The sequence below is a fragment of the Drosophila subobscura genome, chromosome O (genome assembly GCF_008121235.1).
Source record: "Drosophila subobscura isolate 14011-0131.10 chromosome O, UCBerk_Dsub_1.0, whole genome shotgun sequence".
Taxonomy (NCBI): domain Eukaryota; kingdom Metazoa; phylum Arthropoda; class Insecta; order Diptera; family Drosophilidae; genus Drosophila; species Drosophila subobscura.
Window position 1 is genome coordinate 22875129 of NC_048533.1, and position 16412 is coordinate 22891540.

Genomic DNA, 16412 nt, shown 5'->3' on the forward strand with positions numbered 1-16412 from the left:
CATTCATAATCCTTTTCCATGTTTGCTGCCCCCAAAAACACCAGTAACTTTTAAGGAGACACCCACCACACACGCACACACACACACACACACACACGTATCATCTATCTATTTTGATTAATCCATTGTCAATGGCTCTAGCTCGGTGTAAGCAACCAATTTGCTCTCAATGGGCCTCAAGAAAGGGTTTTGTCGTTGTTAAATAAAACGACCAGTCACAATATAAAATTTAATTAAATTAGCCAAGGGTTAGACAAGCAGAGAAGAGCCCATTAAATGTGTGGCAAGATGTGAGCAATGAATTTTCACTGCCTCAATAAGTTACCAGGCCCATAAACCGAATTAGAATAAACCGGCCCGTGACGATGTCGCCGCTGAAGGCCGTACTCGTGATCCTTGTGCTCGACTTTGCCAGTCGGCTTGTGGACGAGCTTGCGAATGCAGCGATTGTCTTTGGCGAGCACCTCGTAGGGACGGCATTTTCGCCCGCTCTCAAGCTGTCTGCCCGGCAGGAAGACGAATTTACGCTTACGATTGTGACCCAAGATCTTTGGCCGATCAAACTGCGTCCTGGCCTGAAGCTTCTTCTCGGCCACCTCCGGAGAGCCGGCGCTGTCGGCGCCCCCGCCCGCATCCGACTTGACCACTTGCTCCCCTTGCAGTTTGCTGTGGGAAATCTGCGCCCGGTTGACCCTGGCCAGACGAGGTGCCTCCGTCTGAGCGGTGCAGCCCGTTGCCGTTAGAATCTCCTCAGGCTTGCAGCGAACGGTTTTGCCTATCCCAGCGGCCTTCTTAGCAGTGTCGAGATCCTCGGCCACCCAGGTGCGCATGAGGACGCGATCCAGGTACGTCTCCCGGTCGACACAGCCTTTGTTCTCGGTCAGAATTTGTGTGGCCTTGCAGATGCGTGCTGGTTCAGCTGGCAACTGTGGAACCGCCTGCGATGCTGTGTGCACGGCAAAGCTCAAAGTGAGTAGCAGACAACCCAAACAAAGTTGCCTCGAACCCATCTTGTGACTATACGCTTGAAGAGGGCGTCCTAGACTGTTGTCGCTGGGATTGGAGTGGATATTATATCGATGCTGTCAGTAATCAGCTGTGACCCATCGACTCGCTGCAGTTAATTGGGCTACGCCATGGATGGTGGGTGAGACATCTCTTCGAGGTAAGGTAGGGGGAGCGAAAACTTCTCCAAGGCGAATCAATTTGCAGGGAATTGAAATTTTTGCAATTTTCAAGGCGCTGCCGCCGTGGCTGCTGCTGTTGTTATTTCGTTTTGCAATCTCAATTTCCCCCACAATAAAATTAATGTTTTACGTAGCCAATTCCGAATCGTTTATTTCACATAAAAATGCGATAAATAAGCGGGCCATCCTGTGCGACGCCGTCGAAGACGCCAAGGATAAGCCTTTGCCGTTGCCGTTGCTGTCGTTGTCGTGGGCGTGGGATGTGGCTGTGGGTGGGTGTGGTGGTGCACGTTGTGGTGCTGCTCGTTGCGCACCTCCAGCATCGTGTATTTATAGCGCAAACAATGCAAAGGATGTTGTGCAAGGACATACGCGCCGGATTAAAGCGGAGCAGGAGGAACTATGAAAAAGCGGGCTTACGAACAAAAAGCATGTCTGCTCGCTCTCTTTCTGCCTCTGTCGCACCTGTAAGGGGAGGGGCGAGGGCAGGTAGCCGTGCAGAGACCAGGAGACAAAAGCTGTTTCAGCTCCTACGGCGCTGCTTATGGTGGAGGAGCACGAGCCACAGCACGAGCTGGAGCAGGAGGCGAGGCGACAGGAGTCAAAGGCAGAGCAGAGAAGAGCGGAGAAGAGAAGAGCCACAACAATGGCGGGCCACGTGACGTGACCCCACCGAAATCCTTGCCGCTCGGGCACTCTTTTTGCGGCTGACGGTAAAAATTTCATGTTAATGGCCACACGAAGATTCGCTCTTAACCCTTTAGCCACGGGGGCGTATCTGTGTACGAGTCTCTCTCTTTGTGTGTGCTTGTGTGTGTGTGCAAGTGTGCGTAACAGGTCATTGTCCTGGCATTTTCGGTAGCACCTTTATGGCGGGGACACGGCAGCTTATTTCCTTTGGCCATTCTCGGCAAAATTTCATTCCCAGCGTCGCCTTTTGCCCTCTTCCTTTGGCCCACTCTGACAGAAGGAAATTGCTTTAATTAAGGATATCTTGCGAAATGTTTGCTCATATTTATAACCCCCCAGCCTCCCATACCCCTCACGGACAACGCAGGGCAAAGCAAAGTAAAGGCAGGTGAAGGAAGACGCGGACGAAAAGGTGAAAAGTAAAAACTAGAAAAAGGTGCGCAATCAAAGGCGGAAAATCGTTAGAGAATAAAATCGAAATAACAAAGCGGCCACAGGAGAGAGATAGCGCACAAAAAACAAAAAACAACAAAAAAAAACACGAAGGAGCCAAAGACAAGGACATAATGCGCTTTGGCCGCTGCTGCTGCTGTCACCTAGCCACCAACGAGGACCCCAGCCGACCCGACCCCGACCCCGACCGGGTCTGGGCACTCGCTTTGCTCTCTTTTTTTCCGCCCCGTGTCCTGCGGACATTTTTGGTTTCGTTATAGCCCAGCTCGGTCCCTCTTAGCCTTCTGTTTTTGTTCCTTTCGCCGTCCGCTGCTTTGACTATTTGCCATCTTGCCTGCTTCATTTGTTTGTGTTTGCTTGTCAGCGCTTTGGGTATTTTGGCAGGATAATAAGATAAAAGCTTTAGTGCCATTTGGGCCAAGTTAGTTAATTGCGTGAATGGCAGTTGGGCCCTATCTCTGCTCTATCTCTCTATTCTCTAGTCTCTGTTGTGTTCCCTTTTGCAGCTTTTATTTCGATTGAATCCTGCAACGGAATTGGGTGATTAGCCCGTGGAATGCACCAGAGACAGGGCATAATCCCTCCTCCATGCTGGCTGCATCGCTCAAGTCACTCATCTTTTATTCAGCAAGCAACAATGACAAGTAAAATTTCACCAATGGAGCACAAGAAATTCATGCAAAACACTTTGATATTCATATGGTTGCTCCATGTACGAGTATGTACGGTGGATGTATGCATATGTACAAATGTATGTATGGCCACATAGTGGCACATAAATTGTGTTGCCTCTCATGCCTCCAGTGTCGAGCGAAAAACAACAAATAAACAACATGCAGGCAGCAGTAACAAACAATGGCAACAGCAGCATCTCGGAACTGGCAACTGGGAAGTGGGAACTAGGAATTGTTTTTGCCACACACCGACACGCACTTGCAGTGACGCCTAAATGTTCATGAATGCCCCATAAAATATTAAATGTTTATGAATTTCAAAGCGGCCCCCTTACTTCATTTGCATAATCCTTGTGTTTGTCGCCAGGATGTGGCTGTGGATGTGCATGTGGATGTGGGCAAGTGTCGCTCAGGCAGAGCATCAGCTTGGAGTCATCTTTCTCTTCAAGAGTTGACTACTTTAAGGCGTTCGTTTGCCATCTAATTGTTGGTTCTTCTCCAGCTCTGTTATCGCTGCTTTCTGCACCCGGCTTCTGGGTAGTAGACTTTGCCATCTTCCATCTTCCATTTCTCCTACTTCTTCCGTTTCCCAAGTCGCAGCTCGATGGTGGTTCAATGTGGGCCAACGCCAGCTCCAGCTCCAGCGCCAGCCCAGCTTCTTGGGGCACGTCCTGGCACTTTTTATTGCTCCTGGTGCATACTTTATTGCATCCGCTTCCTGTTGCCATCTCGGCTGCATGGAGTACTTGCTGGCTAATTCATGTTAACATTTTTGCCTCTCCTCGCCATTGTTATTGCTCTCGTTCTTGTTGGTTATTCCAACTGCCGCTGCCGCTGCTTCTGCCAGCTGCAAGCTGATTGCACTTAATTTGCATAGAAATGGAGGCAGAGTGGGAAAGAAAAAAAAGGACGTCAACCTTCTTATCGAGCAGAGACTGTTTCCGTGCCTTAATTACCATTTGGCCGGACTTTGGCCGTATTTATGGGCCCAGCTTAGGCCTTGTTGCCACTGGAATTAATTACCAATACAATTATCACACTGTGGGTCGTGCAACACAACACACACACACACACACACACACACACACACTGGCAGCGCGGAGAGCCTTGGCCAGTGGAGCGGCAAGAATTTATGACACAATGGCCCTGCCAAACAAGAAATTAAAACTTTGCGACCCGCACTCGCAGAACTTTTGCGCTTTTGCACGCATGTGGCGCAGCGCAGGGGAAAATTTATTAAACCAACTGCAAATTAGTGCACAATTGCAGTCACACACACATACGCACACACGCACATTTGCTGGGCATGTGAGTCAGGAAAAGTTTTACAAAAAACTTTTACAGAAAAGAAAAGGCTGCAGCATAAATCAGCGTGGCCCTGCCTGCCGTTAAATGATGTTGCCAATTGGCTAAATATTTCCGCCGGATTGCTGCTCTAATTTCCACAATATTAAATAGAAGTGGCGCCACGCCCGAAAAAATAAAAGTAACGCCAGACAACAATGCCTAAGTGGAGACATCTCTCTTGTCCGCCGCTCTTCTCCTGTTTTCCTTTTTCATTGTAAAATTGTAAAACAATTGTTATAAATTCTATGCGCTTTTTTGCGCCGCCTTGTTTGGCGCTTGATAAATGCAGACAATTAGCAAAATGGTTGACTGGCGCCAGCTTCTGCTGCTGCTGCTGCTGCCAGACCAGACGGAGGACAGAGAGTCTGCATCCGACTACCCCTAAAGTTACTCTACTTTATGCTGTTCGACACTGCCAACTTTTCTGACACGCATCGTACGAGTAGTCGCGAGATTCGGGCTGCTAGTTGGATAATTATTACGTCAGTGTTTGGTGGGAGGCTGGCCCTGCTCAAGGTGCTGTTCATGATTATTTATGAATTCGTTGTGCCACCTAATGCACTAATTGCCCGTACACAGATACACAGATTCTCTGCTCCATTCCCATTCGAACTGCTGTGGCTGGGTCCCAGCCAGACAATTTTCGACAAATAAATCCCCACATGCTGCCATGTGCCGAGGCAGCATTGTTATGGAGAGTAGAAGTTCCAGCCCCCGGAGGAGTCCCACTTGGTGCATTGTTATTTCCGTTCCGTGCACGACACACAGCAGAGCAGCAACAAGCGGAAATAGCTTAAAGGATATTGCAACTGTATCTGGTATATGGAACGACTTCAGTGCTCGACTAGATGAGTGAGCACAGAAAAAGCAGAAGCAGAAGCAGAAGGCAAAGGCAAAGGAACAGGGATAAACGTCGTGTATGCAAAACTATCAATTTTTAGTCAATATGTATGCAAAACCGCACACCGATGGAGGGAAGTTTGCCAGCCGGAGAGATACGACGAGTAAAGTATAATTAGAATTGAAAATGCCAAGCCAAAGGGGATGGGGATTGGGTTATGCGTTTCCCACACACATATCACGACGAATCGGGTCTGTCGTCTCACTAATTATTGACTTTGCTAATTGGCAATTTATAGCAAACTGTCTTCATCCACAAAAGTTTTGCACAGAGAGCAATTTCCTTTAGGTATCGAGCAAGGAGCTGGCACACGAGCTGCAACTTGCAGGAAAATCTTCTTTGTCTGTTTACTTTCGATTGGAGCAAGAAAGAATTGGGCAAAAGTTATCGTCAAACGCTCTTAATATGCGTAAACAGCATTTAAGTCCTTTGACATGGTCACACATCCACGCACACACACACGTGCCCGGATATGTCGGGGTGTAACGAAGACAAATAGTCGAAACTTTTTTAGCTGCCTAATTGAGAAGAAAATTGAAAATTTCTTAAATGGAATGCAAAAGTGACGCAATAAATTATCAATTCTGTCCCTAAGACACACTCCCCCGGCAAAACCATCTACGAATATCCTGTACACAGATAGACACACTCATGCATGCACAGTGCAAAAAGTGAATTGCAGATTTGAAAATGCTGCAAAGGGAAAAGCAGAAGCAGCAGCTGCAGCAGCAGTAAAGGTAAAATTGTAATTTAATGCTCTTTTGCACCTTCAAATCCTTTCAATTTCATAAGACACGTAATCACATTCGAAGTGCTGTGCGCTCACCAATCCAATCCGGCAGCCATCCAGCAGTAACCCTGCAACCCAGCAGCAGCAAAGTCGTCTGCGTAATCACCAAGCACTTGATGAAATGTTGCAATTTATATAGACAAACCCACAGTCAGCCCCTTAAGCAAGGGGGAGTGGCCGTTCCCCCACTGGCAGCCGACATTGTATGGCATGTGCACATTATCCCCCTGCAGTCGCAGGTTGCAAGGTTTCAGCTTCTGTCCGTGGGTGAAGCTCCGGCTTCAGGTTTTACAGCAATTTTGACACACTTGATGCATTTCATACACTTAAGCGGCACCATCCGCCCACCACCCCCTCAGTCATGCCCTATTTGCAGAGGAAGAAGAGCAGACCCCCTGGCCCTCCCCCGAAGGAGTGCCGAACTAAGTAAGTAATGCATTTCTTAAATTATTCGATTCCATTGCAGAAATAGCAGGAACCAGCAGCAGGAACCAACTGCAATTTGACTGAGAAGTTTGCCCATCCTCAGCTCCATGCCAGCCCCTTCCCTGTCTGCATTCATCGCAATCGAAACCCAAGACCATGGGAAATTGCTCTCACCACAATGATCCACATTCCAGCTGCACAGCCTCGAGAGCGGATCTAGACCTCAACGCAGCTGCTGCCAATTATTAAAAGAGCGCAAAAAAAAATCCTAATCCTCGAGCAGATATGGCCCCACGCCTGGCCACAGCCAATTAGCAGTTTTCAAATTTTTAACAGCCCGACTCGTGTCGAGTGGAAGGGGGCAGGGAGCAGGGGGCGGGCTGATCACCCGAGGGCGAAATCAAAAACTAAGCCACCCACAAAACCTTGGCTGCTCCCCAAACTAATTTAGGCGCAGTCGAGCATGCGAGAAAACTTTTTCCTGATTTTATATAAATTTTTCCCTTCCTCTATTTTTTTTTTTGCCATACATATGTCGAGCATTATTTTCCGTAGTATTTAATGTGGGGCAAACTACGCAGCCACCTCTGTGCAACACCCATCGGCAGACACTACCAGCAGCCACCCACACGTGGAGGGAGACAGAAGCTCATTGTTGGTGTCGTGCCTCACCCTCACGTGCGCCGTATGCGGTTGGTTAGCTAAACGGACCCCGTGGAGCGGCGGCTGGCGCTTAAGTTGTTTTGCCAAAAACTTTTTGTCATGGCTGGGACTAATTATAAAATAGCTCAAAGGCAACTCAAAGGATGGCCACAGCGAGAGAGCGATGGGCGACAACGGGAGGCAGGTGGCAGTGCCAACTTTCAAGTTGTTGCCCGTGAGGAGAGCAGAGGAGAGGAGAGGATGGCAGAGGACTGCGCTGGTTGGCAACATGTTGCCACAAACTAAACATTTGCCTGCCAATTTGTTCTTATTTATTTTTATGTTCGCTTTCGCTTCCAGATCCCTTTCGCCTTTCCCATCCCATCCCTTCCCCTGGCCACGTGGCTTGTAATGTTTGGCCATTAAAAATAATAGTGCGGTTGTTTGTCGTCTCTCAGCTTAGACGATTTTTGTTGCCTACATTTTACCTACCGCAAATACATATACTCGCACTCGCACTCGCACTCGTATTGAGTCCCGACAAGAGGGTAGCCAAATCCACGTGTCACGAACGGCAGGCAGCATGACAAGAGCCTTGTTATGGTCCTGCCTGCGGCACCATGCCACGGCTGTCTGGCTGCGGATACGGAAACGAACCCTTTTGCTAAGCGACCAACACACACAAAATCCCAAAAAAATATACGGAAATCTGTAGTTTAATGTTTGCTAAATTTGTGTCATTTAGCAAAACGATATTCACTTTTTTTGTTCGTTCTTTTTCTGTGGGGGCCCGATTCGTGGCAATTAATTTGCCGGCAGCGGTTGAGGCGGCAAGTGCTTTGGCTATAACTCAGTAGCTTTATCAAAAAACCACTTACACACACAATCAAGTTAATGAAGCCATAATTATTTGGGTTAACAGCTTGCGGCCAGGCTGGACCAGCTCCTTGCCTGTGCCTGAGCCTTTGCTCCATTTGATTGTGGCCAATTGTGTTCGGGAGCCAACAAATCAAAGTGAGCATTTGATAAGTAACCGAGCTGAACGAATATATTTTCTCCAAGCAGCAGAACAGACCAGGGCGGAATGGGCATGAATGGGGATGGAGCAGCCTATTTGCAAGCCTATTTAATAAATAGACAAACATTCCCTCTTCTTTCTTGGAGTAGACAGCTGGCTGGAGATGCGTATGGAGCTGGAGCTGGAGCTGGTTATGGTTGGAGTGGATTACAATCAATTCGATGGCAACACACACACAATGCCGTTGACTAATAGGAGCCCCATCCTGCACAGATATCTGACACAAACACATGTATGGAATTCCAATAAAGCTATCGAGTTACCCAACATTTGCATCGAAAGTCAATGCACCTCTGCCCCACAGCCAGGGGATCGGAGAGTGTGGAAAATTAACAGCACAAAGGAGTCGGGAGTCGAGAGTCGGGCTTATAACAGTAACCTTTCCCCATAATGTCAGATCTAATATGCTCACGTCTAGACGGCCTTTGAACCAATGTCCTGGCATCGTCTGTGGTCTTATTGCCTGGTTTCGTGTGGCAGTGACAGGGATTGGAATTAGGATTGGGTTAGGGATTGGTATTGGCGACGAGGTGGCACACTGCAAACAAAATTTGGGATAAATCTTAACCGACTCAAAGGATGCGGCCGCCTGCTGTGAGCGGCCATTGAACTCTCGACTGTGCTCCAATTTATTCCATTAAATAATATGAAATATACCAACAGAGGCGGCAGAATGACAGCAACAATTACAGCAATTGTAATGCAGTGTTAAAAATCATATTACGTTTTATATGCGTCCGAGTATATGTCCGTAATGAGTGTTCCCCGATGACTTTTAACATAATTACTCGAATTATGAGCCCACCCAACCACACCGACAATTTGTACGGGGACCATTATAAATTCATGCGGCAGGGCGGCTAAAATCAAATATTTTATAAACGAACGAACGAACGACCGAAATTCCAGGCAGGCCGCACCCAAAGTGTCAGGAACGCCGCTCGTAATTAAATGCTGTTAGTAGAAGGTATTAAATTACACAAACTGGCATTAGATTTATAATATTTACCGGCCAAATGCACAGCAGCGTTAAGGGTGCAAGCCGAAATATAAATAATAAATAATAAACCATGAAATAACACTCCCAGCGGGGGATCCGGATTGACGCTGTTCGGGGCGTTCGAGCGATGAGGCAGGCAGGTAGCACGCGCGATTTATTTATTTGCTTTCCCATTTGGAAATCTATTTGCATTTCCCATGGCCCCACAGACGCTCGCTCAGATGTTTGCTCAGGCTTGGCCGGGGCGGGCAAGCCTTTGTCAATAGTTGCCAAGATCAAAGTGAAACCCCCGAAGGACCCCGCCACACAGAACAGGTGTGCGACGTGAGGGCATTTAAATTTGCAACGCAATATGCGTCGGACAGGCATTCCAGCCTCACCGCAATAGAAATGCAGCCTTAAATCCAATGAGGCTGCTTTAATTTGCAACCAATTAAGCTGATTAATGCGGGAATTGCCTCTTTTAGCTCGCTGAAACCATAATCCCCGTGTACGCTTGATGTAACGATGCATTCGCGTTAATGAGATTGCGATATTTAATAATCGTCCCGCACAACAAACGAAGTCTGCCAGCTGCAGACGAATTGTCGCCATAATTAAATCAGCAAAGAAAATTTAAAGTTCTTCTCTGCATATGCGGGAATTTAAAAACATTTTGTGCACATCTGCGTAGTGGCACGTCAACAGATTCGATTCCCCACCTCTGGTGGGGTTTTCTAACAGATTATGGGCACGTTCCTGCTGCTGTTAATAATTAATTTCGTTTGGCTAAATAAACTTTAGTCGACTATATGATTTCTCTTACTTCTACTCTGGCTGGATTGTTTATTCTTATTTCTCTTATAAGACATCCAAAGTATATACCCTCTGTGTGGTGTGTGTGTCTGTGGGGTACTCAATACGTGTCGCACATAACTTGGATTGCATAATAAAACGCTTGCTTGGCGGGCACATGACGTCCAGGTTTTTATAAGCTGTCAATTTGTTTACGCGTCGCTGCTGTTGTCGCCCAAGGTGCAGCTCTCTTTGACTTTGTGGCAACTGAAATATTAACAGCTCCTATGATGGCCCCATGTCCTGGCCCCCATGCGCGACGGTATATGATATTTCTAGCAGACAGATAATACTCCAGGGAACTGGTCGCTCAGAGGCTGATTCTGGCTGAGCCGCCCCTTCCCAGAAAGAGGCCCAGGAAATGCGCAAAATAATACACAGGCCAGGCCACAGAAAAACAAGATGCTCCCAGCCACCGGATCGCTACTGACTGGGGTCGCCATGGCCTCATGCGTGCGTTTAACTATGTAGATGCCTTTTTCCTATGTGCGTACTAGTCGGTGCGTGTGGGGCTGGAGCTGGTGCTGATGCTGATGCTGGCGACAAACGCATAAAACAGCATAATTTGTCAGCATGAACACGGCAGCCACACGCCAATGGCATAACAATGAGCCCCGAGTCCCACAAGCCAGCCACTTTCCTGCTTATTGGTGATATACGAGTATGACTCGGTCAGCAGAGAAACTCCATGCGAATAGACAGTTAACGCCACACACACACAAATGCCAGCAGCATTCTTTGGGCAATGCATTTTTCATCACAAAGTACCAGACAGAACGTCATTTATTAGCAAATGTTGAACTCAGTCCAGCTCGAACAAGTCAAAAGGTAACGAGCACTCGAATATTTTCAATCATCTTTACCCTTTTTCACGCGAGTGCGGTTTCAATACTCTCTGCAATAAAGGTGCCTGCAATTATTACGGATATTTTTAGCAATGTCAGACTTATGCCATAACCTTTTTGGTCATCATTTATGTGCATTTACAGACATTTTCCATGCATCTGCCTGCTCTGAGATGACTGTCTGTTTGCGGGCCAAAATAATGTTAATTTAACTATTCTTTCTCTGTGCCAGAGATGTTTGTTTACACCAACCAGGTTCTTCTCCTTCCCTGTCCATTTTGCACAAAACGAAATTAAGTTAACCAAAGTTTTTGCATTCGGTTCTAATGCAATTCTTTGTTCATTTGCTTAGCTTTTAGTTCATTAAGCATTATGCAAGGTTGAACTCGGAGCTTGGGTCTCTCTCCCAGGCATGCGTTTGTTCGTTTCGCAGTCGAAAATTTACAACAATGCGCACTCAGACCCAGCCAAATACAAAAATACACATACATATGTACGTATGTGTTATATGTGGAATCCTCGTGCCCGTAGTATATGTTTATAATTGCATGTTCATATTACTACGAGTATGAAACGCTTGGCCCTATTTTATATTTTTTATGATTTGTGCACGAGTTGATTTCGCTGCTTGTTGTGCGCTTAAGTGGCGTTTCAATGCGCCACGGCAGAGCCGGGACCAAGCCAAGGACCAGCCCTAGGACGAGCAGCACGGAGAGCACCAGGCCGAGGCTGGCAATTAAAAACTTTCATACGCTGGCCGCACAAAAGTAGACTATGCCAGCTATGGCCATTCGAATCGATTGGGAGAACGCTCCATTGCCCCGTCGATTATTCCTCCTGCCCATGCATGATGCCATCCATACAAATATCCCTGGATAAATGGACAATAAGCATCAGGAGCGTGGAGAGCAGCAGCAAGAGGGATCGTCCGGTGTAAAATCATAATGGAAATACATTTTGTTAACTCAACAACTCAATCCACTCTTACTCTTTGATGAATTATCTTTTGATATATCCCCTTTACGTGCGCTACTGGAATGCTGCTGGAATTTGTATTTCGCGTTTTTCGTAGTCAATTTGCAATCGGCTTGCATATGCAAGAATTGCTTAAGTTCGTTGTAAATATGAAGGCAGCCGGCAATGAGCAGTGAGCGTTCCTGCGGAGCGTATTCAATCATTGCCGACATGGCTCAGCCACAAGCCCTTGCCTAGCAGCTAATTTAAATGGAAATTGACATTAAAACATATGCCAAAGTGTCTTCTCCGCCCACGGATCCACTTCAAAGGAGCTTCTTGGGATGGCGCTGGTTCCTTGCTCGCATAATTAGCTTGTTTTTTATGCAATCAAAAGCAACAACAGCCAGAGACAGCACAGCCTCCTATGGGGGGGGCTCTGGGGGCCGCCGCTGTGCTACTCGAGAATTTTGATTTAATTGTTGCCATGGCAGCATATTCTTTTAATTTATGTCAATTTATTTAATCAGACATTTGTTGCCGCTACCATTTGCCTTTGCCGTTGTCGCTGTGGCAAGGACTGCCTGCCTGCCACTCACTCAGAGGTTGGGGCAACAACCGCCGACAAAGCAACTCCATGGCATTTGTAATTAAAAACCTCTCGGGCGGGCAAGCTAATTTGAAAATTAACTGCTGGACGAGATTCACGTTCAGGTTGCCCCATAAAAAAAACCAAAGCAGAGCGGAAAATGGCAAATGGCACATGGCGAGTGGAAAGCGAAAAGCGCGGCAATAAAAAATAATACATTTATCAATCAAAACTCCAATGAGGAACGCGGCCAAAGTTGCAGCATAAAAATATTCATTTTATTCAGCAGAGAACCTGCTGGAGTAGGCGGTGGGTTTGCTTGGGTTGGGTGAACCATTCGTTTAATGGTTTCCATTTTGCCAACGCAATTCACCAAGCCACAAAGAGAGACTCAGAGATGGGATGGGATGGCAGTAGAAGCTGTAGAATGGAGCTGAAGCTGAAGTTGAAGCAGGAACATTGAGGACACGACAAGGACGTGCACGAAATGCGCAAGTTCACGCACGTCACTCGAATTTGGCCCAATGTGGGTCAAGGAAGTGGAGGATGGAAATGGAGATGGATACGGAGATGCGTGCTAATGCTAATTTCTGAATGCCTTTTGTGGTTCCCCCTTATTGTTGCAGCAGCAGCACCCACTTCATTAATAAGCCATGCTAGGGGCGGGACAGGGACGCCTCGAAAACCAATTTGAGTGCCGCTTTCTACAAAAAAGAAAATGTTTATCATAAGCAAAACTTTTTCAATATATATTTAAGCGAAATTCATGTTTTCTCACTGGTTGCTTTTCATTTATACTTCAATTTGTTGTACAAGTATGCCGTTGCGTGAGCTGTTTATCAAGTTGTGTTGTGCAGTGTGGCACTTTTGTCGAACCTCGCCACACCATCGCCTCCCCATCGTCTCCTTTCGCCCCCCCACTGCTCTTTGTTCTTTGCTGTGGTCGCAAAACTTTGCTGCGGGGATGATTACCCACTGGCCTTGCCACAGAACCATACCCAGACCCCCAACTGGTCCACATCAAATGGCTTTTTAATCTTTTGAGTGCCGCGGAACCAATAAGTGGGCAGAACGGGGCAAGCCGGTCGGTCGTTGTCGCTGCATGTGAGTGAAATGAATCCAAAAAAGGAAGAAAAACATTCAACTCAAATAAAGAATATACGCATATAGATATATCTCTGCTTATTTATTATTTTATGCTTTATCTCTGGCTCTGGCAATATTTACTCGGCCATGGAGCCGCCATTGATCCGGGGATGGGTTCCATTCCATTCCTCTCTTTTTTCTTGCGTTTTTTCTTCAGGATTCTTTGCAGGACTTTGTAGAACTTTGTAATTAAATGCAAATTAAGTGAACCGTCATTTGCGCCTTGATTTTTTACCCCTTTTTTTTTGCTCCTGCTTAATGTCGAAGGGCACGCGGACAACTTTAAACTTGTTGGCCAACTCTTATTGCCAAAGTCCTCAATAAAGTCGAAGACTCTATTAGCGCCAATGTTGCGTTAATGGCGGCTTCCAAAAGGAGCGGAAGTGTTACCCCCGATTGAGGCAACTTTTCTAATTAGCGTCAGCGAGCGAATTCTTAGGGATTCTTGGCGTGGCACAAGCCCAACGCCGAGTGCCTGTTGCGGATCTCGTATGCATATCAAACGCGGCTTAATGAGCCGCCACGCAGAGCTCTTCCTCTCCCTCCCCCTCCCACACAACTACGCGGCAAGACAAACACTAGCATGAAATATGCAATCAGAGACGAAAGCAACAAAAACTCTTCCACCATTAGATTAGAAATCCGTAGCATAACAAAAACTAAAGAAACTTTTCAACGCCAAAAACCACAAAAACAAACGCGCCAATCGACATTGTCGATTATATTTCCACACTGGCAGAGCGGATAGAAGGGATCGAATTGGATTGGATAGAGAGGGGAGTGGGAAGAGGAGAGGGCAGATAGAGTGGAATAAGTAAGAGAATCCTGGACTGCTTGGCAGCTGTTGAAAGTTAAACCAGAAGCATCAAAAGCGGCTGCTCCTCGTAATTACAGATTGCAAAACGAAACGAAACGAATCGAAAAGTAAACGTTGTCGATAAAGTTGAGCCATGGAGCTGTGTGGCAGTGCCAGAGGGAAGGGCGAAACTACGTAACTAGAGATACGAGCTGCCAAATGGGAGACGCCATGCAAACCTGGCACAAACTTCAAAACTGATGACTCGAACTCGCAGTTGCAGTTGCAGTTCCAAGGTTGCCACTGCGGAGGAGGCGGAGCTTCCACAAAAAAAAGGGTAAACTTTGCATTGCCTCAGCATCTTAAGCGATTTTCTGCTACGCCAAGCTGCACAACAATATCCAGGAGTAGGCGCACGGCTGGGGCACGGCTGAGGCACGGCTGAGGCACGGCTGAGGCACGGCGAATGTGTGCGCAAATTTACGGCAAACGAAAATTAAGAAACTTGCAGCCAGCTCCTCAGACTCAGAGCCAGAGCCAGACAGGAAGAGCAGCCCGAGAAGGGATGTGGGGATGGATGTTGAATGGGTATGGGTGTTGGGGTGTACCAGGCGCTGATTGCATCGCCGGGATGAGTGGCAGGTCTGGGCTTGGGGATGGCTTACTTATTTATGGCACACAGGTAAACTGTGCATGTGCCGGCTGCCATCATCTTGATAAATGTGCGCTGCTAGTGCATGACTATGGGAAATGGATTTCGAGCTGAGACGCTTCTTGATTTAGCATGCGGCTGAGTTATGCGACCTCCCGCTTCCCCCTACGGCGCTAATCGGAGCGAACAGCGCCCGAACCGACCCTCCCACAAGCAGCAGCAACGTCGATGAGGACTTCAATTAGGGCAGGGCTCCCGGCCACACTCCCTGGCAGGGCAGTTGAAGATGTAGCTCCAGTAGCAGCTGGTCAGCAGGCAGCCAAGTGGCAGACGAGTGCAGTGCTCCGGGCAAGGGAAAGACGCACTTACAAAGACAAATGCCGAGCAACGAAGCTTCTTCCTTCTTTCACTGTGAAACCTGAAGATGTAGCTGCCGGGCGCCCACTTGTCTGGGCGTCTTGAAAAATAAACTAGTCAGCATTTGTAGCGTTGATTGAATTGTTAGAGGTGAGCCCGGAAGCAGCCAGCCAGCTAGCTGTCTTTACCGCGTGACTCGTGACTGCCTCTCCCAGCTCACACACACTCGTACTCCTACACGTACTGGCACAATGGAGCCGGGGTGCTTTTCAATTAAAACTATTGTCAACGACAATAAGTTATACAAGTAAAGAGCAAGCCAGCTGCCCTCTCTGCCTGATGCCGCTGACAGCCGCACGTACGCTTAATTAGAAAAAGTTGAATTTTTTCTACTCCTCGCATCTCGCATCTCCTCCTGCTTTTTTGCTGCTGCTCCTGTCTCCTGTCCACCTACTGACCACGCCTCTAGCTCCGGCTGTCAGCTGGTCACACGCCCACATTTGTGCAGCGGAAGTAAATTTACACTTCAGCTTCAGTTTCAGTTCGTACCATTTTTTATTCCCATCCGACGCGAGCGAAAAGCGCGACTAATTTTCTTGGGTCCTACGCTCGCTGCCCCGTGTTTCCTCCATCCGCTAGTAATCCCAGAAAATTATATAAAAAATGCAAAAAGCCAGGCCGCTCATACCGCTCATAATTTTCTAAAAAACTGTAGGGTGGTGCTTGCTCTCTTCACACCCCACAAAGAAGAATGCACTCTGCGCTGTGTTTGCTTTTGGCGCGTGTGACTCGTTCCTGGCCTGGCCTTTGTTTTGTCTTGCTCCTCCAGCCGCTGTGGCTTTTACTGTTGGCTGATGGCTGATTTCCCCGGCTTCTTCGTTTCGCTTCACCCTTTTTTTTTCTTCTCCTCCGTGCACTTTGTCCTTTTGACTTGGCTGGAAGGAGCGAGACCCGAGCGAGGGTGCCGCGCAACCCCTGGCCGCCACGGAACGGGACAGAGCAGGACAGGGGAGTATGGGGGACCGACCGAGAGACAGTGCCGGATGTCACG

General features: G+C 47.6%; 1 protein-coding gene across 1 annotated transcript; it reads right to left on the minus strand.

Annotated features, from left to right (window-relative positions):
• Positions 1–215: 215 nt before the first annotated feature.
• Positions 216–1055, minus strand: LOC117896672. Its single transcript, XM_034805119.1, has one exon. It carries the CDS (start codon positions 1008–1010, stop codon positions 306–308), a length of 705 nt encoding a protein of 234 aa, XP_034661010.1. The 5' UTR covers positions 1011–1055; the 3' UTR covers positions 216–305.
• Between the last annotated feature and the right edge of the window lie 15357 nt (positions 1056–16412).